This window comes from Theropithecus gelada, chromosome 15, assembly GCF_003255815.1.
Source record: "Theropithecus gelada isolate Dixy chromosome 15, Tgel_1.0, whole genome shotgun sequence".
NCBI classification, from domain to species: domain Eukaryota; kingdom Metazoa; phylum Chordata; class Mammalia; order Primates; family Cercopithecidae; genus Theropithecus; species Theropithecus gelada.
Window position 1 is genome coordinate 62938061 of NC_037683.1, and position 23861 is coordinate 62961921.

The 23861-nt window shown below is 40.8% G+C and overlaps 1 protein-coding gene and 1 pseudogene across 1 annotated transcript in view; one reads left to right on the forward strand and one right to left on the reverse strand.

Moving 5' to 3' along the window:
• ADAMTSL1 (ADAMTS like 1) overlaps positions 1 to 23861 on the reverse strand; it is a 425354-nt gene that overhangs the window by 174092 nt on the left and 227401 nt on the right. The window contains exons 14-15 of the mRNA XM_025359517.1: positions 14791 to 15092; positions 5919 to 6048 (exon numbers count right to left, since the gene is read on the reverse strand). Of these exons, the coding sequence (XP_025215302.1) occupies positions 5919 to 6048; positions 14791 to 15092 (432 nt within the window). The remainder of the gene's footprint in view (positions 1 to 5918; positions 6049 to 14790; positions 15093 to 23861) is intronic.
• LOC112608003 lies at positions 8922 to 9823 on the forward strand (annotated as a pseudogene).

Genomic DNA, 23861 nt, shown 5'->3' on the forward strand with positions numbered 1-23861 from the left:
ATACAGTCCCACTAGAGAAACAAAAGAGACTCTCACTGGCCCAGTCAGGCCCAACTATTAAGGAACAGGCTATGGTATGTTCCTATCCATCAATGGAAGAAAAGAGAGAGACAGTGTAAGATACATCTGAATTTACCAAGGGGGATGGCAGTAGTAACAGCATGAACTCTTCAAAGGCGCCTGGATATGGACTCAATTGCTGTGGATGCCAGTGAGCTCTGGTGTACTTTTGCTTTAAGCACTTAAAAGTTAGTGTGGACAGAGCCAAAAGGCAGCGTATGGAAATTTAGGAGTACAACAGAAGATAAACCAATATTTCAAGAGCATGTTGAAACAGTAACCTTTAAAACAAGTTGTCACAGGGGAAGAACATGCAAAGCTTTGAAAGCTCCATCAAATAAATTAAAATATGATTGTGTTAAAAGGCAGCGCCCTCTGCTCTAGCCATTGTAAGCTAATATAAAAGAAAATTTGAAATTGAAAATCATTTGCTGCTAGTATACATGGATTTTGTTAGTGTATAATAAAATAGGCATTCTGAAGTATGCTTTTAAAGAGAAGACTGTGACCTTTCAGACGTGTTTCTTAACTCTCTCCTTTCAAACAGGGATTCTCAAGCTTCGTTTATAGCTCTTGCTGGTTCTAAGAACCATCCTAGGTCTGAGAAAAGAGACTGGGGCTGGGGCAGGGGGAGGGCAGAAACCAAGTACTGTTCCTGGAATTACGAGCTTTTTTCCCCTTCCCTGTTTATCTATTCTGTACCACTCAGCTGTTCTCTGTTGCACAGAAATAAAAGTTTAGTTTAAAAAGTATGTTAGAACAAAGCTGCAGAAATTGCTTGGAATTTCCTTCATTTTCAGCATCTGGCTTTCATTGCTTACTTCATTCCCCTCCTCCACATACGTTTACCAAATCTTTTCAACACACACTGGTGTGGCTATCAAATGCTGTAATTAATAACAGTCATACACTTTTTTTTTAAAGGTAGTACTTTCTGCTTTTCCTTGGGCTGCTCTTGTCATTGCTATTGTAAACCAGGGAGATAGTTGTTAAAGCTTATTATTATTATTTTGGAGACAGGGTCTCATTCTGTTACCTAGGCTGGAGTGTAGTGGTGTCATCACAGCTCACTGCAGCCTTGACCTCCTTGGGTTCAGTGATCCTCCCACTCTAGCCTCCCAATTAGCTATGACTACAGGCACTCCCCCCAACCAACACACACCCAGCTAATTTTTGTATATTTTGTAGAGACAGGATTTTGCCATGTTGTCCAGGCTGGTCTTGAACTCCTGATCTTAAGCAATTCATCTGCCTTGGCTTCCCAAAATACTGGGATTACAGGCATGGGCCACCACACCCAGACTAAAGCTTAATTATTAAGACTTTAGGTAAATAAAAACATCTAATACAATTGAAGGCCTGAATTTTTAAAAATCATGTTTTCTTTTAAACTAGAAGTACTAGTTTGAAAATGAAAAGAAAGGAGAAGATAATGAATTTTTCTGAGTGTCTACTATGTTCCTATTTCAGAGATGAGAAAATTGAGGATTCAAAAGGTGTATGGCCTCTTGAAGGTCAGGTAGCTGAAAGTGACAGAGCAGGTCTAAATCAATGTGCTGATTCTTTTATTTTGGTGTCTCAGGGATGTAAAAGATTTTTAGTGCATAATATTAAATGACAAAACCAAATTTCTCAACAATACACACAGTAAGATCCCATTTACAAAGGGAAAAAGCTTTATTTGTATATGTTCTTATATGTATATAAATTCATAGAAAAATATCTGGAAGTATATGTAGGAAAGCATTAACAATGGCTATCTCTGGGTATAAGAAGGAACTAGAACTGAAGAAGATGGTGGTGAAAGGGGAAGGTGTACCTTTTTTTTTTATTACTCCTGTTGTGCTTGAGTTTTAAAGAATGAGACTATTCATGTATTCCTTGTATAATAATAACACAGAAAACCTCCTTATTAGGAACGGGAGGCTGATTTCTTTTTGAATGACTGCTCTTAGGTCCTTTTTGGGCATTTCTCCCTTGAGCTGGTTTCACCACTGAAGGATTGGGTGGATGATATGCCTTCTAGACACACAAATTACTCATTAACTTTCATGGAAAATTCTCACTGGTAGCTCACGAGCAAAAATGGTCCTAACTTCTTATGGTTAATCTTAGGCAAAATTGTGAAGGGATTAACATCTGTCTTCCATATACTACTTTCAATCTTTCCCGACAATCAAACTCCTCCCTGGGTAATGCCTATAACTTACTTAACGTCCACCTCTCCCTCTCTTTTCTATTAAACCTTGTCCTTGTATACTTACTTGGGGGATACTTTGCCACACATGCATGATAACATAAAAGGTTCAATCCTGACTGTGCGCGATGACTCATGCCTGTAATCCCAGCACTTTGGGAGGCCAAGGTGGGCGGATCATGAGGTCAGGATATTGAGACCATCCTGGCTAACATGGTGAAACCCTGTCTCTACTAAAAATACAAAATATTAGCTGGGCGTGGTGGTGGGTGCCTGTAGTTCCAGCTACTCAGGAGGCTGAAGCAGGAGAATGGTGTGAACCTGAGAGGTGGAGCTTGTAGTGAGCTGAGATCTCACCACTGCACTCCAGCCTGGGCAACAGAGTGAGACTCTGTCTCAAAAGAAAAGAAAAAGAAAAAAAAAAAGATTCAATCCTGAGGCCATTTATGTTTTAAGTTGGCTTTTAAAGCCTTAAGCTTAAGGAAAGGATCAACAGCATCTGGAAGGTGGGAGAGAAGTGATAAGGAGGATGCAGAGGAGAGAAAGCACTGAGGTCTTCCCAGCTGTCATTGATAATATGGTCCAAACATTGCTACCTATAAATTTTGCCCTGGTCCTTCATACTCATTTATATAATAAACACTTAATAAGCATCTGCTATGTGTCAAACATTACACTAGGTGTCAGAAATATAGAAAGGAGGATTCGGACACAAAGCTGATAGTAAGAACTTTAAAATCTAGTACTCTTCGAACGGAAAATAACTATTTTTAAAAAGTGTTCTAAAAAATGTAGGCACTGCATGCACACAAACATACAAATTGGAACAATCAGAATACTTTCAGCTCAAGAAAACATCTTCCTGTCGTGAATAACCAGGTATGAGGATATATCTGCCTAAACCTGGTTAAAGTTAGACATGTGCTTCTGAACAATCCCTGCCATCACACAGAGTCAAAAGAAGCCAAGTTTAACCTTAAAAAGCCTGGCTAAACAGATTGGACTTGCCCTCCGGGGCCTTTGGTATTCTCCATGTGATCTGATAACTCTGACCACATACAAGAAAAAAAGTGGCTTCCTAACTGGTGTTCAGTGGGACTAACGACTGCCTGGGAAAGCTATTTATCTTAACCAGGGCGTGACCTCTCAGAGACAAAGGCCCAGTGGCTAAGACTTGAAATGTCATTTTGTTATGTCCCACTGAAAATGCTATGGTATTTTTTTAAACACATGCATAGCAGCACAGACCAAGACCCCAAAGGACACGGTCTAGAAACTTATATCCCATCAGAAGATACACAAAAATGTACAGGGAACGCTGAACCATGTGGGGTAGGAATTGTGAACTAAAGATCTAAATTGCTTCCAACAGAACAGAGGTTGTGGGTTGTGTGAGAAAACAATACACTATTATGCTCCTACCAAACACATTTTCTCTTCTGTATACATTGAACACCAGGAGAAGGGAAGAAGAGATTTTTCTCTGACATCAGAGTGAGATATTCCACAGGAAAGGAACCTCTATACAAATATCACTTTTAGGAGGAAAATGTATTTTGACTCTGGGATTGGATTAGGCCATTATAATTTGGTCCCCTTTATTGTTGTAATTAGCAACCTTCTACAAATGTTTAAATGTGTATGGTCGACCCAAGAAACTCCTGGCTGTGCCCAGTGAGAAGTCTTGCCTGTTGGCTTGACAATTGGCTGCTGGGAAATCAGAGAACTGAGTTTATCTGGAGCAAATGCAAATACATTCAGCTCAACAACAGTTCTTGCCTGTGAGTCAACAGAAGGGTCACAGGATAACCTAACCTTATCTAACTTAACCATGGTTAGTACTTTGAGAATGAGAAGTACAATCTCATGTCTTATTCCTTTTGCTGCTCAGAGAAGGGTTTGGGGACCACGAGTCCCAGCAGTTTTAAGCAAGTCCCAGGCACTGACTCCTCAGCACTGCCTCAGCATTTGGGTGTTGTTACAACATAGGAATGTGGTTAGAAAGACCCTTTTGCATGTTTTTCAAATAATGGCAAATAAGCAGAACAGAAATTACAGCAATCACTAGCACACAGCTGAAGCAGCTGTTTAATGCTTCTGCCTCCAAAATAAAGAATCATGGGACATGTGAGCAAGTCATGGTGACCTCAGATCATCATGTACAACCAGTTCACTTTGCAGATGTGGAAACATAAAGGGCAGGCACCTTGCCCTATGCCACAGAGCTAGTTGGTGACAGCGGGATGAGAAGCCAGGCCTCTTGGCTGCCTAACAAAGAACCTTGCAGGCTTTCCATGCTGAATCGATACTGCTTCTTCCTAGATGACAGGACTGTAGTCAAATAGAAGTTTGTGTCCTTTGCCCATGCACTTAGGCTCAACAACTAGAGAGCTGCGAAGTTAGGACAGAGATGTGGAACTAGGTGGGGCAGGGATAGAAAAGGAGGTTACTCAGGATTTCATGTACTGGACCTGACTTGGACTCTATTTTGTTGACTGCTGGAGAAGCATCAATGGGGTGCTTCTCCAAAGCAGTGGCTGACTGATTTTCTGGATGCCTTGGAGAATGTGGCATGAGTTGCCCTCTGAACTTCTGTATTTGAAGAGAGGATGCCCTTGTTCACCATTCAGATCATCATACAGAACAACTCTGGTGACTAGCAGAAGTGTCACCATGGGATGTGCCTCCATCTGATTGCAGGAGGACTATGATCTGTACCCTCCCAGTCCCAAAGAAAGGAATCTAGCCAGCTGGGAAATAATACAAACAGTGCGTCAGCGTGACCAGCAAACTACTGTAAATGCCTGACAGCAATACAGTTATTAACTGCTTCTTACATGACACACTTTGCAAAAAGAGAAAAACCATCATTTGAAATCAGCATTCCCCCTTTTATCTAGGATCTGACCCTATTCAGCAACATTTCTTCATTCCATCAGCAGATTTGAAAGTCTGGCTTTGGTTCTTAAATGTCTCCCTTCCAAACCCATAGATGAGATTTGCTCAAAAAGAAGTATCTAGAAGGCAAGTTTCTCAAGACACCATAAAATTGTATGGACTGAAGCAGTGATTGGATTGATTAACTCAATCAAGGCTGTGACTCAAGGTTGGATAATAATGAGACCCAGGCAGGGCTGAACAATGAAATGCTCTAATTGATTTTACGCATGTGGAATGACACACACACACCCAGAGCATGCTATAATGAATCTGCATGCTGTGTGCATACAGATTTCACAGTGGATCAATTATACCACCCAATTGCTTCAGGTCCTGATATTTTGCAATTCACAGACCAGTTCATTACTATAGTGTGAGTGCTTAGGACACAGGCTCAAAGGTGGCAGAACCCATGAAGTCTGTGGTCACCTCATGTTCCCTTTAGGGGAAAGCAACTGCATGGCACACACACCTACCAGCCATGCCACAGGCTCCTGTGCATGCACGGTATCTTCCAGACTCTGGCATGACCATTGACTGGGCTGGAATTCCAAAGCCCTGGTTTCAATTAAACTTAAGTGGATTTGACTAAAAGTTTGAACTGATGCTAATTGGTTTTCAAAACATTGAGTAACAATAAGTGTTTCAGTCTTGCCCACTGAAAGATGCACCCAGTTCTGTACATGCCCCTGGGCAGCAGGGCAGGCCACACATCCCTTACCTTGCTGGGCAGGGATCCAAATTGCAGGATTTCAGGAGCTGTGGGGGCCGGCGGCTGGTCACGCACAGGTTCTCATCAGCAGGCTCCTGAGTCTGTTTGTTCAAGCAGCTCACCACAGCCTCCTGGACACCTGGGTACAAATCACACGGTCAGGCCAGAGTGCAAAGTGGGTGTGTGTGTGTGGGGGTGATGAAGTGTGGACAAGGCAGCTGGTGGGAGGTCCCTCTGATCTGTGGGACTCTCGCTGCATGTCAGAGATGGCAGTTTAAAGCCCAGGACTGCCAATCTTGTCAAGCACCACTCGAGCTGGGAGAAAGTATTCATAAGCTTGCTGCCTCTGGGAGCATGCTCCTTGAGGGGGGCAACTCCCCCACAGAAGACAGGCTGCTACCTAGACTCTTGAAATGCTTAAAAAATGCCACGAGGCTAATGCCATCAATGCTGGAACGTGATAATTCAATGCACAAGGAGCACAGGGTGACAAAAAAGGGCCTAAGAACTTCACATCTTGTATTTTAATCGATAGGAGTTTGTTGTATTTGGAAGGGAGGCCCAAGGTCATGTTTTATATCCAGAATTCTGTAAACTGCTGGGCTCTTGAGGTCTTGAATCTAGGACTCCAGTCTTTGCTCTTTTCCTTCTGATTCTGGTTCATTTCTTTTGTGACCTAAAGCAGCCTTGGAAGTTGGAACAAAGAAAGAGAATAAAATGCATAACCACAGCCATGGAAAACAACCTCTCCACTGACACCCACACGCCCTGACTCAGTGCTAGTGAAACAGCAGTTTGAGCAGTGATTGGCACACTGGGAAGCTCTCCAAGGTGGTCTGCAGGGCCCTTGGGGAGACGCTTATTTTTATTTTACTTTATTTTTTAGTTGTTTTTCAAGGCAGAATCTCGCCCAGGCTGGAGTGTAGTGGCACGATCTCAGCTCACTGCAACCTCTGCCTCCTGAGTTCAAGCGATTCTCCTGCCTCAGCCTCCTGAGTAGCTGGGACTACAGGTGTGTGCCACCATGGCCGGCTAATTTTTGTGTTTTTAGTAGAGATGGGGTTTCACCATGCTGGTCAGTCTGGTCTTGAACTCCTGACCTCAAGTGATCTGCCCACCTTGGCTTCCCAAAGTGTTGGGATTACAGGCATGAGCCATTGCACCTGGCCCCCTTGTGGAGACATTTAAATGAGCAATGTAATAGCCAGACATTGCATTTTGATGCCCAGTCATAATAACAATAGCTAACATTTACAGAATGACCATTATTAACCAGGTACCAAGGCTAACAGCTTGGCATGCATTATTATTAACCAGGTACCAAGGCTAAGAGCTTGGCATGCATCAACAATTGCACAAAGTAAGCACTATTTTTATCCCCATTTTACAGATAAGAAAACAGGCTGGGAAGGGTGAAGAGACCTGCTTAAGGTCATACAGCTGTAAATGGTAAAGCTGAGGATGGCTGTGCCCTTAGCACTGACCAACAGACTTAATATTTAAAAACATTAAGAGGCTGTCATATCTGCTTCCCTGGAGATCTTTAGGAATAACCTAGGCGTTTGTCTGGAATCATTTCAGCAGAGTTCAGTTTAAGTGAAGAGGCAAGACAGGACATTCTCACTAATTTGCCTTCAGCCATACATAGCTGTGTATATAAAGATGCTTACATTTAAAGATATCTATCTATAGCTGGACATTTATATATAGTTATAGCAGAGTCTGGGACTATCCATGTACTTAGCAATATATATAAATACACACATATTGCCTTGCTTTATTTTCTGCACTGCTTCATCAGACACTACCTAGTATAGTACAGTTGACCCATCATGCTGCTCTCCTCCTACGTACCCTGTGTTTCTCCAAGAAGTCATCAGCTCAATCATTGGCTAATACCTGCTAGGTGGATGTGACATTAATCTAGTCCACTTAGGAAGACCATCATTTAAAAAGTGACTCAACTGGAGTCCAAATCATCTTTCTTCCTTGTAAGTCTGAGAAATTAAACATTAAAAAAAAAAAAAAATCACAAAGTCGGGCGCACTGGCTCATGCCTGTAATCCCAGCACTTTGGGAGGCCAGGATGGGCGGATGACCTGAGTTCAGGAGTTCGAGGCCAGCCTGGCCAAAATGGTGAAATCTCATCTCTACTAAAAATACAAAATTAGCCAGCTGTGGTGATGCACATCTGTAATCCTAGCTACTCGGGAAACTGAGGCAGGAGAATTGCTTAAACCTAGGAGGTGGAGGTTGCAGTGAGCTGAGATCATACCATTGCACTCCAGCCTGGGTGAGAAGAGCAAAACGCCATCTCAAAAATAAATAAATAAAAATAAAAAATGAATCACAATATTTACCCTGTGGCTGTGATGGTATCTTTATATTTTCCTTTTTCTAAATTGTTTATGAGCTTTGAAATTTAATTTAAATATATCATGGCCAGTTCAGGGTGGAGCATTTGAGATTTCTATTAGACATTCAAATTATTCCATTATATTCTGTAATGCTGACTGCAGGGTGTTCTCCTGGTTGCAGCTCGGATGAGCCATTTGAAATACATGGCATGATGACACAGCCAAACACTTCATAAGGAACTGTTGATATAATCACTGATACTTCCCACTGGAATAGTCTAGCATTATTAAGGTAGTGACGAGAAGTCACTGGATGTAGCTTTCTACCCTATACGGAATCTAGAACTGTGGTTATCTTAGAAGTTAAATTTTTAACTCATTTACCTGTTTGGTAGTATTCAAGAGATTCTAAATGAGACTCTAAAATAAAACATATTTTGGCTTTATTCATCTGCTGAAAACCTTATGAAATTGGGTCAACGATCCTGAGGCAGGAAGTGGGCCATGGGCTTGTCACATGCTTTACTTGAAAGTGACTGTATCAGGTGTGTGTGTGAAGGTGTGTGAGTAATGTGATCTGTGTTTCCACTTTGTGAACTCCTTCTTGATAGAACTTAGGCCCTTCTGGACACTGCCAAACCTCACCCAGAGTCAGGTGTGTAAACCAGCTGGAGTGGCGGCGGCAGCGGCAGGACTGCTGTGGAGTCGAGAGTAGCAATCCGGAGGGAGCGTGGGGGTGATACTGGCTGCGGGGACCCGGTGACAGCGTGAGAAGTACTAGGTTTCTACAAGTTTGCATCATGCATGAGTATAAGTTAGTCATTCTTGGCTCAGGAGGCATTGGAAAGTCTGCTTTGACTGTACAATTTGTTCAAGGAATTTTTGTTGAAAAATATGATCCTATGATAGAAGATTCTTATAGAAAGCAAGTTGAAGTAGATGCACAACAGTATAGGCTTGAAATCTTGGATACTGCAGGAATGGAACAGTTTATAGCAAGGAAGGATCTGTACATGAGAAATGGACAAGGCTTTGTATTAGTTTATTCCATCACAGCACAGCCCACATTTAATGATTTGCAAGACTTGAGAGAACAGATTCTTCGAGTTAAAGACACTGATGATGTTCCAATGATTCTTGTTGGTAATAAGGATGACTTGGAAGATGAAAGAGTTGTAGGGAAGGAACAAGGTTAAAATCTAGCAAGACAATGGAACAACTGTACATTCTTAGATTCTTCTACAAAATCAAAAATAAATGTTAATGAGATCTTTTATGACCTAGTGCGGCAAATTAACAGAAAAACTCCAGTGCCTGGGAAGGCTCGCGAAAAGTCCTCATGTCAGCTGCTTTAAGGTACTAAATGCATTGCAGCTCTGAGTGAGGTCTGAAGAACTGTTGCCCAATTCAGCAGTGCCAGCATTCCAGCTTTGTTAAACCTACCAACATCTTAAATGGGCTTTCCTGTGGTGGGACCCCTCAAGAGGCGGATGAAAGCTACTATATCAGTTTGCACATTCTAATCACTTTCCAGTATCACAAGAGAGATTTTTCCTTATATAATAGTCCTAGAGTATGCAGCTGGTAAAAGCAGAGGCTACATCCAGTATTACTGCTAAGAGACATTCTTCATCCACCAATGTTGTACATGTATGAAAATGGTGTACTGAATACCCTACCCCTGCCTCATACTTTGTATTGGAGAGTACAATAATGTAAATCCTAAAAGCACCACTATTGTAGCATAATAAAAGAAAGTCCAAAGAGCTCCTATGTGGACTACTCCAGATAACTTTGCTTCTTTGATACTTGTAGTTTATTGTAGTTTTTGTTAAAAGAAAGTTAAGGCCGGGCGCGGTGGCTCAAGCCTGTAATCCCAGCACTTTGGGAGGCCGAGACGGGTGGATCACGAGGTCAGGAGATCGAGACCATCCTGGTGAACACGGTGAAACCCCGTCTCTACTAAAAAATACAAAAAAAAAACTAGCCGGGCGAGTTGGCGGGCGCCTGTGGTCCCAGCTACTCGGGAGGCTGAGGCAGGAGAATGGCGTAAGCCCGGGAGGCGGAGCTTGCAGTGAGCCGAGATCGCGCCACTGCACTCCAGCCTGGGCGACAGAGCGAGACTCCGTCTCAAAAAAAAAAAAAAAAAAAAAAAAAAAGAAAGTTAAGGTCATTATTATTGTACAAAATAAGTGCTTTGATTAATACAGCTATACAGTTTTGTAAATTTTTAAAAAAACCTATGGAGACAGTGATCTTGTCTTTAAAATACGATAGTCCTTTCAGTATAATGTCTTAAAGACACTGCCTTCAATATCTGTTGGGAAGGAAATGTCCAGACTTTCCAAATTTCTTATTATATGTTTCCTTTTTTGTTTATATAAGGAACAATGTTTATAGTTATATGTACAGTGGGTGTCTACGACAAGAAGTGTGTATTTTCAAACAATTTTTTAATGATTTAACAATTTTTACAAATTATTTTCAGGCTTCTGCAGCTGTAGATTATCACTGGGAATTGCTTCCTTGCTCATGCATAAGTGTATTTGTAATACCAAATATACAGGTTTAGTATTTTTGCCTGTTAGTGATTGTTTTACACGTGTAACATTTTGGTTGAGATGTTAAATGGTGGACGAGTACTGTGGATGTGAATGTGGGAAGTAATTTTAATCATATGTAATTAGTCACAAGGCCTAATTTGCAGTAACTATTGCTGTTTTATTTAACAATGCCTTGTTGCTTTGTATGCATTAACGTTTGGATGTAAAGATTGTGTCTATCCAACAGTGAGCCACAATATTTAAACTGAGCAACCTAACGTTACAACTACTTTGAGGTGGCCAAATGTAAACTAAAAGCCTTAAAGTGGTTCCATTTTGTAAAAAAAAAAAAAAAGTATTTAGGCCCTTTTAAGACTGCAAGGAATGGGGAAAGTAAGGGCTACCTTTCTAGAAAGACACCAATAATCTCCTCCCTTAGGTTTGTCAAACACAAATTTACATTACCCTAAACCAATAATCATAGCTCAGAAATGAAAATAACTCAGGGGGTAATGAAGTGCTGAGACTAAGAAGCATTCCAGAGTTACTACATTCTAATCTAAAGTATTCTAGAACAAGGCACTAGGCCTCCCCAACGCTGTGCGTTAAATCTCTGTTGTTACGAGGACCAGTTGCCTCATCCTTCTTAGGTGGAGCCCAGGGTGGTGGGTGAAGCTAAGGACAGAAGTTCTGTCATAATTAAGGAGTATCTGGGGTCAGCCCTGTGGTCAACACTCAATACATTTTTGTAGGATGAACAAATGCAATGGCTAAAGGGCAGGGCAGTCTAAGCACATCATGCAATTGAGGCTGAGGGGAGGTGGGAATGGGATGCCTGGGGAGCATGAACCTGGAGTGAGGGAGCCACCCTGGAACTGGGAGTGTGGGAAGCTGGAGAAGGGAAAAATTCTGAGGGTTTCACCTTAGATTTCACAGTAGAGTTTGCCCATGGGAGGCAGGCACGACGTGAGAAGTTAGCTCATCAAGTTTGTGCTCTTTCCAAAACAGCTAATACATGCTCTTAGGAGGACATTGTAAACCGACAGAGAACATGTTTAAGCACAGTAGTTGATGATTCTGGGTTTTCCTTTCTTGACAGAAGCAAAAAGGAGAGAGGACTTGTAAGAAAAGGGGAACAACAGGTACAAGGCTTCATCTTCCATTTTTGCTGAAGTCAATGTCAAGTTTTCTCCCAGCTAGATTTTAATGTGGATTTTACTGTCTAGGAGTTCAATACAATAAAGCTGATCGGGTTCAGAGTTGCTTTCCTTGATAACACCTATCCGTTCATATGTGGGAAATTAAAATCTAACAAGGAGGTGATAGTGGGACACAGGATACAGATCTGAGCAGGTTAGGCTCGCATGCGATCTTCCAGAAAATGGGATTTTCAGTGTTTATATCTCCCAGAATAGCATAATTGTTACATGATATTTGATGACAGCTCAGGGAAACGCAGCCACCAACTACAGACTAAATTACTAACTAGTTCCTTCTGGTTGCTACCTCTGCTAGGTGAAAGGTTACTTTTATGTCTATCCAATTTCATCTCTCGAGATTACAAAAACAATAAAATTAGCCTGACCGGCCCTACAACCCAAAATTGATTTAAAATCTATTTATTAATCCTGCACATTTTTTGTTGGCTTCAGCAGAAATAATTAAAAATATATATTACCTTGTGGGTTACATCTTGGTGAAACATCAAAGTTGATAACACAGTAAAATCTTACTGCCAAACAAAGACTTGAAAAATATACATGTCCTATATACCAAAATAATTTTTTAGTGCATATGGGCATCATATGGACCATATAACCCAAGCATATTTTCATCACTTTGGAATTTTCAACTCTCACATTTTAGGCATAAATATATTACCTTGGCACAGTGACATAACTGAAGGTAAGTGTGTTCAGTTGTTGACATTTAAAGACCCAAGAAATTTCAGTAACTTACCCTGCCTTGGATATAAAGGATGTACAATTTATGTTATATAAAAACACTTCGTTTCTATAGGTAGAGATCAATTGTATCTCAAACATCCAAGTCTTATTTCTAAATCAATATCTTCTGAAAACATTTGAAATTAAATACATTCCACATACACTCGACACTTCGAATTTTATACCCTTGGTTGGTCAGCAGAATGGTTAGACTCTTAAAGAAAAAGGTATCTGGTTATTTATATATTCCATTACTGCATCTATTTTTTCCATCTGTTCATAAAGTTCCAGGCTTGACTTGTAACTGAGAACCATAACTGAGAGATCATAAATAATGTTTTAAAGCACATTTGTTTTAGACTAGAAATAATGATCATTCAATTCAGGTGATCATGGAAATTGGGGATGAAAGCACAACCATCTGAATTCTGAGTCATCTGTTATGTTGGAAAGAAGCAACTGTAGCCACTGGCTAACAGCTTTTCTACCTGATCTCTCAGCTCCTGCCCAGGCTCCAGAGATCACCAAAGCTTATTTAACACTTCTCTCTCATTAAGCGTGAAAGAAAAGATGTCCTCAAAGTGAGTGAAGAGTCCCAAATGAACACAGTTACATTCACTGAGTTCCAGGAAACTGTCTTCCAGAATCATTTGTTTTAACATAAGAATTTAGGTTTTAACATACCAGGGCTCTCCATTAAAACACTTCAGAATTCCAGGGTTTGAAACTGGAAGACGTGGAAACAAACAAGAACCTCAAGGTCAGGACTATTAAACGCTTACAAAAGACCTGCTGGAGAAAATTGATTCTTTGCTAGTACTTGTTCCACTATTCATTCCTTTTCAACTACATGTGAACAGTGTGGTACATTTATTCTTACATTCTCAATCACGACAAAAGACGCATTTTCAAAGTTTCTAAATGTCATGGTTTAGAAAATAGTTTTGGGAAATCATTTTAGTACTTTTTTCCACCGACTATTAAGAATCTTTGCTGAGAAAACAGAATCCCAGCATGCCCAAAGGGGTTACTAATAGCCAGGGAAAGATCTGGCACTTCCTCATCTATTAAAATCTCTCTTGGGATTAGACGTAGGAGATGGTGTCAATATTAATCCACCGTATTTTTAGAGCGGGAAGAAAGATCGTGATCTTGAAGAATCAATTGTTGATTTCAATGCCTTCCTCTGCCACTACAATCCTGTTCATAACATCTGAAAGAGTCACTGAATCTACTGTTCCATCACCATTGAATACACCAAGGAGAACCAGGTGGATATGTGTGGAAACATTTAACATGAGTTAATGAGTTAACTAATACTCATAATGAGAAAGCTTCAAGAATTCTCTAGGTGCTTAAAGAAGTATGGTATGATGGAAAGACACTAGACAGAGAAAGGAACACTTTGTCCTACTCCCAGCTCTGTTGCTCACCAGCTGTATGATCTTGAACAAATCACTTTGTTCCTCTGACTCTTAGTTTTCTCATCTGTAAGATGGGGATGGGGTCAGACTTTGATCTTTAAACTCCTTTCCAGCTCCAGGTAACCACCGTATCAGTTACCTTTTAGACACCCTTCCTTGAGATGTAAACAGATTATTACTTTGGGAAATCAGCTGAGTACATCGGAGGGACTCCAACTAGTTCTTGGGTCTTGGTTCACATGGCATGCACTGAGGCAAGGGCAGAGATCAATAAAACAATGTTGAGAGCACTGCCAGGTCAGTGTCAACTGTGTTTCTCAGCTAGATACACGATGATATGTTGCAAGACATCAGAATGACAACTGAAAGCCAAAGCATTTGTTGTACTGGCCACTCACAGCTGACAGTCTGAGAGCCACTGGAGCCAAGAAAGAAATACATCTGTGTTTCATTGAGTGTGCTTTACATTTAGAATGGCTGCCTCCCCTCCTCGTCCTACTTATCATTCTTGGATTTGAGGCAGTCCCATGACCCAGCTGCACGCAGGAAGAGAAGAGAGAGAAAAAGAGCAAGAAGTTGGCGGGGATCTGAGCCAGAGTCCCCTTTCTTACCTCCTCCACAGGACTCGGAGCACTTGGTGAACCCCTCGTACTCCCAGTCATACAGCTCGTCGAAATCCTGCAGGCCACCGAAGAGCCCATCTGTCTCGTCTGGGTTGAACTCAGGAATTTCCCCACTGCATGGGCCTGCATAACAGGCACGCTGGGATGCTGGCTTGGGCCCTTCACACTCATCAACAGGCAGGTCAGCCACGGACTGAGAGAAAGACAGGAGCACCTGGCACCTGACTATTCGCACCTGGGTCCCCACACCACAGGTGACTGTGCAGGCCGACCAGGCCTCTGGGATGAACCTGCAGTCAGCAAGCAAACAAGAGGAGAGGATGAGAAGCCCCAGGCAGGAGGCCACGGGGGTTGTGAGGGGCTGCATCCCACCTGCCTCCACTGCCCAGAACTGTCCCAGGGGTGCTCAGGGCTCCTCCACCCTGTCCAGTGATGGTGCTTCAGTTTAGTTCATAAGCGATTTTGCCACTGTTTCTGGGTTGCTTGCTTCATGAAGGTCACATGAACTCCCAGCTGCAAGACATTCCAGAGACCACCTGCTTGCTCCCTGCTTTGCACCCACAGTGGAAGCTCTTCCAAGCAGGGAATTGGTGGTTTCTTCTCCTCGCTCTAAATTCCAGTGAGATAGGAATTTGTTTTACAAGACCCCTCTAATAAAATAGGATGCTGGAAAGAAGACGGCCAGATCCTGTCAAACCAAGATGGCAACGAAAGCGACCTCTGGTTGTCCTCACTGCTCATTAATACACTAATTATAATAGATTAGCATACTACAAAGACACTCCCACCAGTGCCACGGCAGTTTACAAATGCCATAGCAATGTCTGGAAGTTACCCTCTATGATCTGAAAAGGGGAGGATCCTCAATTCCAGGAATTCTCCATTCCTCTCCTGGAAAACTCATGAATAATCTACCCCTAGTTTAGCATATGATCAAGAAATAACCATAAAAATAGCCAATCAGCAGCCCCCAGGGCTGCCCTGCCTATGGAGTAGCCACCCTTTTATTCCTTTACTTTCATAAATTTGCTTTCACTTTGCTCTGTCAGCTAGCTCTTGAATTCCTTCCTGCATGAAGCCAAGAACCCATGAGGTCCCACCAAGGCTGGACCTCAGTTTTGGGGTTTGCCCTGTGACACCAGCACTTGTGCCTCTTGCAAGTGGCTGGCTATTCTTATAGCAGACTGATACTGATAATAAAATAAGCCCTTGGAGATATTTAAGGAAGTTTTTTTTTTTTTTTTAAATAGTCTGGGTCTCATATTCTGTAACTTTCTTTGTTCAATATGCTTCCCGAGATTTACTTATATGTATAAGAAGGTATTTTTGTGTGTAAGTTTCCAAGAATGGTGCGAAGTCTTGTTCCTTACACATTCTTTGAATTAGCCTGAGCTCCAATTCTTTTTATATCATAGAGAAAAGCTGTGCTACAAATGTAAATTCACAGGCATACCACTGTAAATGAGAGGTTTCGCATTCAGACAAGTGTGCTCAACATCCTCACACCCAGTCCCCTAAAACAAGCCACATTAGTAAGAACTTCTGAGTTTTTCCCTAGAACGTAGAAAAATACCCAAATCTCCAAAAATGTCCTCCCACCTTCATTAATCAACCATGACCATAACTATAATGACCTTGAGAGGGACCTAGGAAAAAAAAGCCTAGAAGCTTTTTTTTAGAACCACTAACAGTTTCAAAAAGTTAGTATAATTCCGACAAAAACTTTGGGATAATTTTTTATTTTTCATTTTTTCCATGATCCTATTGCTTTCTCACAGGGAGTCATGCTGAGGAGGCATGCAGACCTGGCTCCTTAACCTTGACTTTGGCAGACAATGAAAGATCTGATAAGAAGGTTACAGCATTAGATGCTAGCAAGTGCAAATGGCTCCTATCTGGTTCAGAGAAATTGAAATTCTAACAGCAAACCGATCCAAGTTTTCAAACTGGAAGGAACACAACAAACATGTGGCCTGGACCGGAGCCTGGGCTTCATGTGGAACAGGGGTGGTCTGCTCAGAAGATAAGACTTCCCCCAAAACAGCACTCAGTGCTCTGAGGCATGGCAAGAGACCCTTTGAGAAAGGCCCGACCCCAGCTACCTTTGAAGAGTCATCCACGAGGAGAGAACAAAGGTCCCCATATAGCCTTGTCAGGAAGGTGAATGAGGGTAGAATGGCCACCTAGAATTATCCCAAGAAAATCTCATCACAATTTCACCTCCCTCTCACCTTTTTGACTTCTTTGTTCTACCTTTTGCACCTAGAGAACTTGGGAAAAAATGGTATCCTAAAATATTAAAAAGTCTTCTTGCTTTAAATAAGGCCCCCGGCAGGAGCTTTTTAGGAACATAAAACCAAAAGCTGCCAGCAAAAATCATTTTAACCCTTTTATTACACATCCACATCCACCTGCCTGGCTCCTGTGACAAGAATCATAACAGATACACAAGCACCGAATTTTGCCACACAGGTGCAGACACAAAGGAAAATGCATGCTAAACTATTTTGTGTGTAAGAAAGACACGAAAGCAAATGATTAGCCTGCCAACTTTGACAATGGTGTGATGAATAACACTTCTTTAATAGTGTGGTACCAAATTTTGTTTTCGAATCAGAAAGATGGCAAGATCTCAAGAAGAACTGCACCCTACCAGCTTTTTCTATGCAATAAGAATTACGGTTCTGTTGCTTATAAAGAGCCCTCTTTAGGAACCATTATAACAAGGCAAGGGCTGGCAAGCTTTTTCTATAAAGGGCCAGATTGAAAATATTTTAGATTTTGCACACTGTGTGAACTTTGTTGCAACTACTCAACTCTGCCATTGTGGAATGAAATATGTAAACAAATTAGTGTGGCTGTGTTCCAATAAAACTTTAGTTTTAAAAAGGAGGTGATGGAGGGGTCTTGATTTGGCCTGTGGACTGTAGCTTTCCAACCCCTGCTATAGGAAAAAACATTTGGTAGAGATACAAACACATTGAGATCCACAGATAATCCTCAAACTTATTTTAGGTCTTAGTTTCCATCTCTTTTCACATATATAAGCTTATGGAATATGATAAGTAGCCAACCTGATTGGTGTTTTCTAAGTGAACCCCAGATAAGATCTAGAATATAAATGATGTACAAACTGGACCCTTAGCTCTGCTTGTCTAGAATATGAATGACTTCGCATTTGATGTCATTCCAGAACCAAGAAGATACACCAAAAGCACATAAAACAGAAAGGCCATTCTACTGAAGCCCCATTAACTTGTTGCAATGGTTGAAACTTATTTTAAGGCATCATGCTTCAATTAAAACATATATACACACACACACACATATATACACACACATATATACATATATATGTGCGCATGCACATGTGTGTAATTTTTTACTATCTAGACATTTAGGGTTAATAGCAAAAACAATAAATGTCTGTTTTATGTCTCCCAAATGAGAGTTTTATCAAATGTAAAACAGCCTCACTGGCTTATCTCCCAATCCACTATCCTTAGGTCTTCATCGAGTTCACACCAATTAAAAACAATTTGGTTTTTAAGTGGTGCTGTCCTTTGGCAGTCATCTTAATTTCTCTAGTGCATACAGTGTATGATATAATACAATCTCTCTTACTGAAGGCAGGAGATTATGTTTCAAAAGAAAAATATCTGATAGTGCAAATGGCCAAATGAATAATAACTGTTTTTCATAGGAGGCTTTTCCCCAAGTCCCTAGATCTCCCAACTCTGTATTTACTATCTTGAGTTTTCTGGCCACAAGTGGGAGGAAGCGAGGTCAGTGAGAGGGCAGGCAAGTGAGTTAGGAGGTTTAATTCTAATGTTTAGAAGTCTCATCTTGAACAGCACTTGCTGAGCTAGAAGCTTTAAAGAGGGACCTTTAAAATAGAGGGAAAATTTTTGTTTTTAAATCACTATGTTAATCACTTTCATGTAAAAATGGACAACAAAAGGGTTAAAATTTGGGAAGTTTAAAAATTCTTTTTGTTGGCCGGGCACTCACACCTTAATTCCAGCACTTTGGGAGGCCGAGGCAGGCAGATCACCTGAGGTCAGGAGTTCGAGACCAGCCTGGCCAACATGGTGAAACCTTGTCTCTACAAAAACACAAAAATTAGCCGGGCATGGTGGCAGGCGCCTGTAATCCCAGCTACTAGGAAGGCTGAGGCAGGAGAATTGCTTGGGCCCGGGAGGCAGAGGTTGCAGTGAGCCAAGATCGCGCCACCACACTCCAGCATGGGTGACAGAGTGAGATTGACTCAAAAAAAAAAAAAAAAAAATTCTTTTTGTTAGCACCACTACCGTTGGATGAATGAAGAACGGTTTGACAAATGACTTCTTTAGAAGATGGGTGAAAACTTCAGAAGTAACTGACATGAATTCTGTATTTAGTCTTTCCTTTCAGGAAATTAAAACAACAACAACAACAAACCACACCTGGCAAATGAATGATGTATGCTTCTGGCTGGCCTATTTGCAAGCTTAATTGTTCCTTTCATTAACAAAAAATGTAGTCTTTAATTAGCGTAATTACCAGTCTCTTTTATGAAATAGAAAACAGTGACAATAAAATTCACTTGTAAAATCCCTAAGTGGTTTAAAAGTTTATTAGTGACTATTATAGAGTTAAAAGCATGCACTGAAATAATAAAAATAATCACTTTATTAATATACTGTTAAACAAAAACAACTTACTCTTTGTTGATTAGTCTCGTGTCACCACAGATACTAGCTAGCACTAACCTCTACGTGTATGTCTACATGGTCTGCAACTAACATATTTGATATGGTTTGGTTCTGTGTCCCCACCCAAATCTCATCTTGAGATCCCATAATTTCCATGTGTTGTGGGAGGGACCTGATGAACGATGACTGAATCATGGGGGCAGGTCCTTTCTGTGCTGTTCTCGTGATAGTGAACAGGTCTCACGAGATTTGTTGGTTTAAAAAGCGGGAGTTTCTCTGCACAAGCTCTCTTTTTTGCCTGCTACCATCCATGTAAGATGTGACTTGCTCCTACTTGCCTTCCACCATGATTGTGAGGCCTCCCTAGCCATATGGAACTATAAGTCCAATTAAACCTCTTTCTTTTGTAAATTGCCCAGTCTCAGACATGTCTTTTCAGCAATGTGAAAATAGACTAATACAATGTGAAAATGGACTAATACAATTGAAAATTAACTTTTCCTTTTATCCTATTACTTTCCTCTCTCTTCCTTTCTCATGTATGTTTGTTTTAAAAATCATTGGGATGATTAAAAATAAAAACAGCTTTATAAGTGTCTTATTTTGATGCCATCACTAGTTTCATGGCCTAATTAAAAAATGCAAATTGAAACATGCAGGAAGTCTCATTAAAAATACTCAATTTAGGTACAGGTTTTCAATCTAATTACATTTCAAGCTATAAGCCAATAGGGGTTGTGGATTTCTCTTTACTTGTTTCATTTGGTGTATTTTTGTGTATGTGAGTGGTGGCATGACAATAGGGTGAAAAAAGAGAAGGGAATAAACTGAATAATATGTGAGAAAAATTAGAGTTTAAAATTGGGCACAGTGGCTCATGCCTGTAATCTCAGCACTTTGGGAGGCTGAGGTGGGAGGATCACCTGAAGTCAGGAATTCGAGACCAACCTGGAGAAACCCTGTCTCTACTAAAAATACAGAAATTGGCTGGGTGTGGTGGTATGAGCCTGTGATCCCAGCTATTCATGAGGCTGAGGCAGAAGAATCGCTTGAACCCTGGAGATGGAGGTTGCAGTGAGCTGAGATCTTGCCACTGCACTCCAGCCTGCATGACAGAGTGAGACTCTGTCTCAAAAAAAAAAAGAACCCCAAAGATTACTGATTACTGGATATCTCTGTTAAGTGCATTCTTTCTAGGTTGTCTTAGCCTTTCATTGATTTGAGCAATTATATTTTACCACCCTGTAAGTGGCAGAAAATTGATAGTGCAAATGATTTTGCCCAGAGAAATACAGATTCCGTCTGGTGGAATGCAGTTGATTGTTGCCCTGTAGCTAGACCTATTTTGCATCTATTTGTAAAGTCATTTGGGCATTCATATTTGCCTAAATAAACAGGGTTCTTTTACATTTCCTTTGAATTGGCTGTAACATCTTACTGGTTCCCTCATTGGTTAATGAGGTAGGTAAAATCTTTGACAGATGTTCATTTTATATTTACACGAGAATCATGGATTCTCCCTTTTAAAAATCTTACCATTAACAAGTGACCACAAAGGGATCTGGAAATAGTGTATTGGAAAAAGAAAATATTTCATAAATAATTCTACTCTGAATTGACCAAAAAGTCTTTTCCATAAATATGTTATTTAGGACCAAAAATTTTACATACTTTATTGGTAAAATATGTAATTCCATATTGCCTCATCATATTTTTAACCCAATCTTCATTCTTATTTGTATTTTTTAAACTTTGAAAATTGATCCTTCTCCTGATTCTGGGCAATCCTTGAGACATTAATGGAGTAAAAGCCTTAGGATAAAGTGCAGTTAACTAAACCTAAGCTTCACATTTTGGCATCTGTAGAGGCTTTTGGATAAATAGGGGAAAAAATTGCTACTGGATGAGAAAGAAGCTTGAAAGAGAGAAAAGGAAACACCTTCTTTGTATTTCTACTCTTATCTACTTCCTTTTTTTTTTGAGACGGAGTCTCGCTCTGTCTCCCAGGCTGGAGTGCAGTGGCCTGATCTCAGCTCACTGCAAGCTCCGCCTCCCGGGTTCACGCCATTCTCCCGCCTCAGCCTCCCGAGTAGCTAGGACGACAGGCGCCCATCACCATGACCGGCTAATTTTTTTGTATTTTTAGTAGAGACGGGGTTTCATCGTGTTAGCCAGGATGGTCTCCATCTCCTGACCTCATGTTAGCCAGGATGGTCTCCATCTCCTGACCTCATGATCTGCCTGCCTTGGCCTCCTAAAGTGCTGGGATTACAGGCGTGAGCCACTGTGCCTGGCCTCTACTTCCCATTTTTACATGAGATCTTCTGATCTCGTGTAAAAACTCTTTAGTTCTTTAATGCCTCTCAATGATGTCAAAAAGAAGGATTTAAATAAACCCTCTAAGATAAGTAAACAAACACCATTTGGAATGCTATAATGGAAGGCAAACTCTTCAATTGAATCACTTCAGTAATTTTAAAATTACTTGTAAAATCTATAATATTAAGGCAATCTTAAAATATAGCTGGAGCATTAAAGTTTTGAGAAAATACTTATCCAAATATCCCACACATTTACTTAGAACCATGCCTAAATCAATCCACATAAATGAGAATCTACTTATTAGGAAAGATCTTTACTCAAGGATATTTGATCTGAATGTGGAATTATGAAAATATTTCTCAACTGCTGTTGTTTACAACTCTCTGGAACTGCAAATAATTCATGCTAGTTATGCAACTCATATTGAGGTCTCCAAGCAAAATTTTTCAAAGGTTCTAGGACATCACTCCTCACAACATCCGACAGCACCACTTCTTTTCATAGATTTCTCAAATCCTCAAGTGTCATGCCTAGGCTATGAGGCATTTTCAGCACTGTAAGGTGCCCCAGTAGAATAATCAAAAACAGAATGATCCTGAAAATTAAAATAAAACAAATAATTTTGAAGCAGCCACCAATACAACTACTTGAAAAGAAAAGAATTGAGTGACTGTCCCTGTCTAATGTTGCTAACCAGTAATAATTTGAGGGAAGAACTTAATTTAAAAAACATACTAAAGTGGCCAGGCGCTGTGGCTCACACTTGTAATCCCAGCACTTTCAGAGGCCAAGGCAGGAGGATCATCTGAGGCCAAGAGATTGAGTCCAGCCTGGGCAATACAGCAAGACCTCCTATCTACCAATAATAATAATAATAAGTTAGTTGAGTGTGGTAGCACACACCTGTAGTCCCAGCGACTGGGAAGGCTAAGGGGGAGGATCTCTTGAACCCAGGAGTTCAAGGTTACAGTAAGCTCTGATTGTGCCACGGCACTCTAGCCTGGGCTATGAAGAAAGATCCAGTCTTGCTCTCAAAAAAAAAAAAAAAATAAATAAAAAATAAAAATAAATTTAAAAAGGAAAAAACCCAGCAAAACACATGGAAAAGCTATATTTAGAGGCATTTTTCAAGTAACAAAAAGACTTTTTCTCATGATAATGGTGCTGTTTTGGGTTGAGAGGCGGCTGGCCTCTCTGCAAGAATGCCTGAATGTCTTTCTTGCAGAAAATGCTCAGTGCTGGAAGTTGGGTTAAAAAAAAAAAGTGCTGACTGCATTAAAGAGCACATTTTCCTTTCAAAGAGACTTTATACTAAAGGAAAATGTTGCAGGGGATGAGTTTTCTGAAAGTTCCAATTCATCCAGAGACTACTGGCTCTTTCAAAGCCTGAGATCTTGTATGTTTGAGCACTTTGTTGGAGTCATCTTGAAGTTCTGCCTTCTCTTTTCTCGGATATGGTTCTAGATCAGACATTATAAGGAGTCTTATTAAAGGAGGGTCCTGCTGACCATCAGGAGGTTGCTTTTCTTTAACAGTAAGAAAAAGGCCAGGAGGAAGACAGGTATCAAGTTCTAAGAACGGAGGCCTCATACTGTCTGCTATTCTTAACAAATCTAATCCTCATTTTGTCTCATTTCCAATGGCATTAAACATAATTGACCATTGCTTTCAAGCACTTCTTGAAATACTGTCTCCTCTTGAATTACATGACACCAAACTCTCTTGGTTTTCTTCTCTGGTTACTTCCCTCAGTCTCCTTTTCTAGGTCCTTTTATTCTGAAATTCAAAATATTGGCTGAGTGCAGTGGCACAGGCCAGGCATGGTGGCTTATGTTTGTAATTCCAGCACTTTGGGAGGCCGAGGCAGGTGGATCACTTGAGGTCGGGAGTTCAAGACCAGCCTGGCCAACATCGTGAAACCTCATCTCTACTAAAAATACAAAAAATTAGAAAGGCATGGTGGTGTGCATCTGCAAGCCCAGCTACTTGGGAGACTGAGGCAGGAGAATCACTGGAACCCAGGAGGCGGAGGTTGCAGTGAGC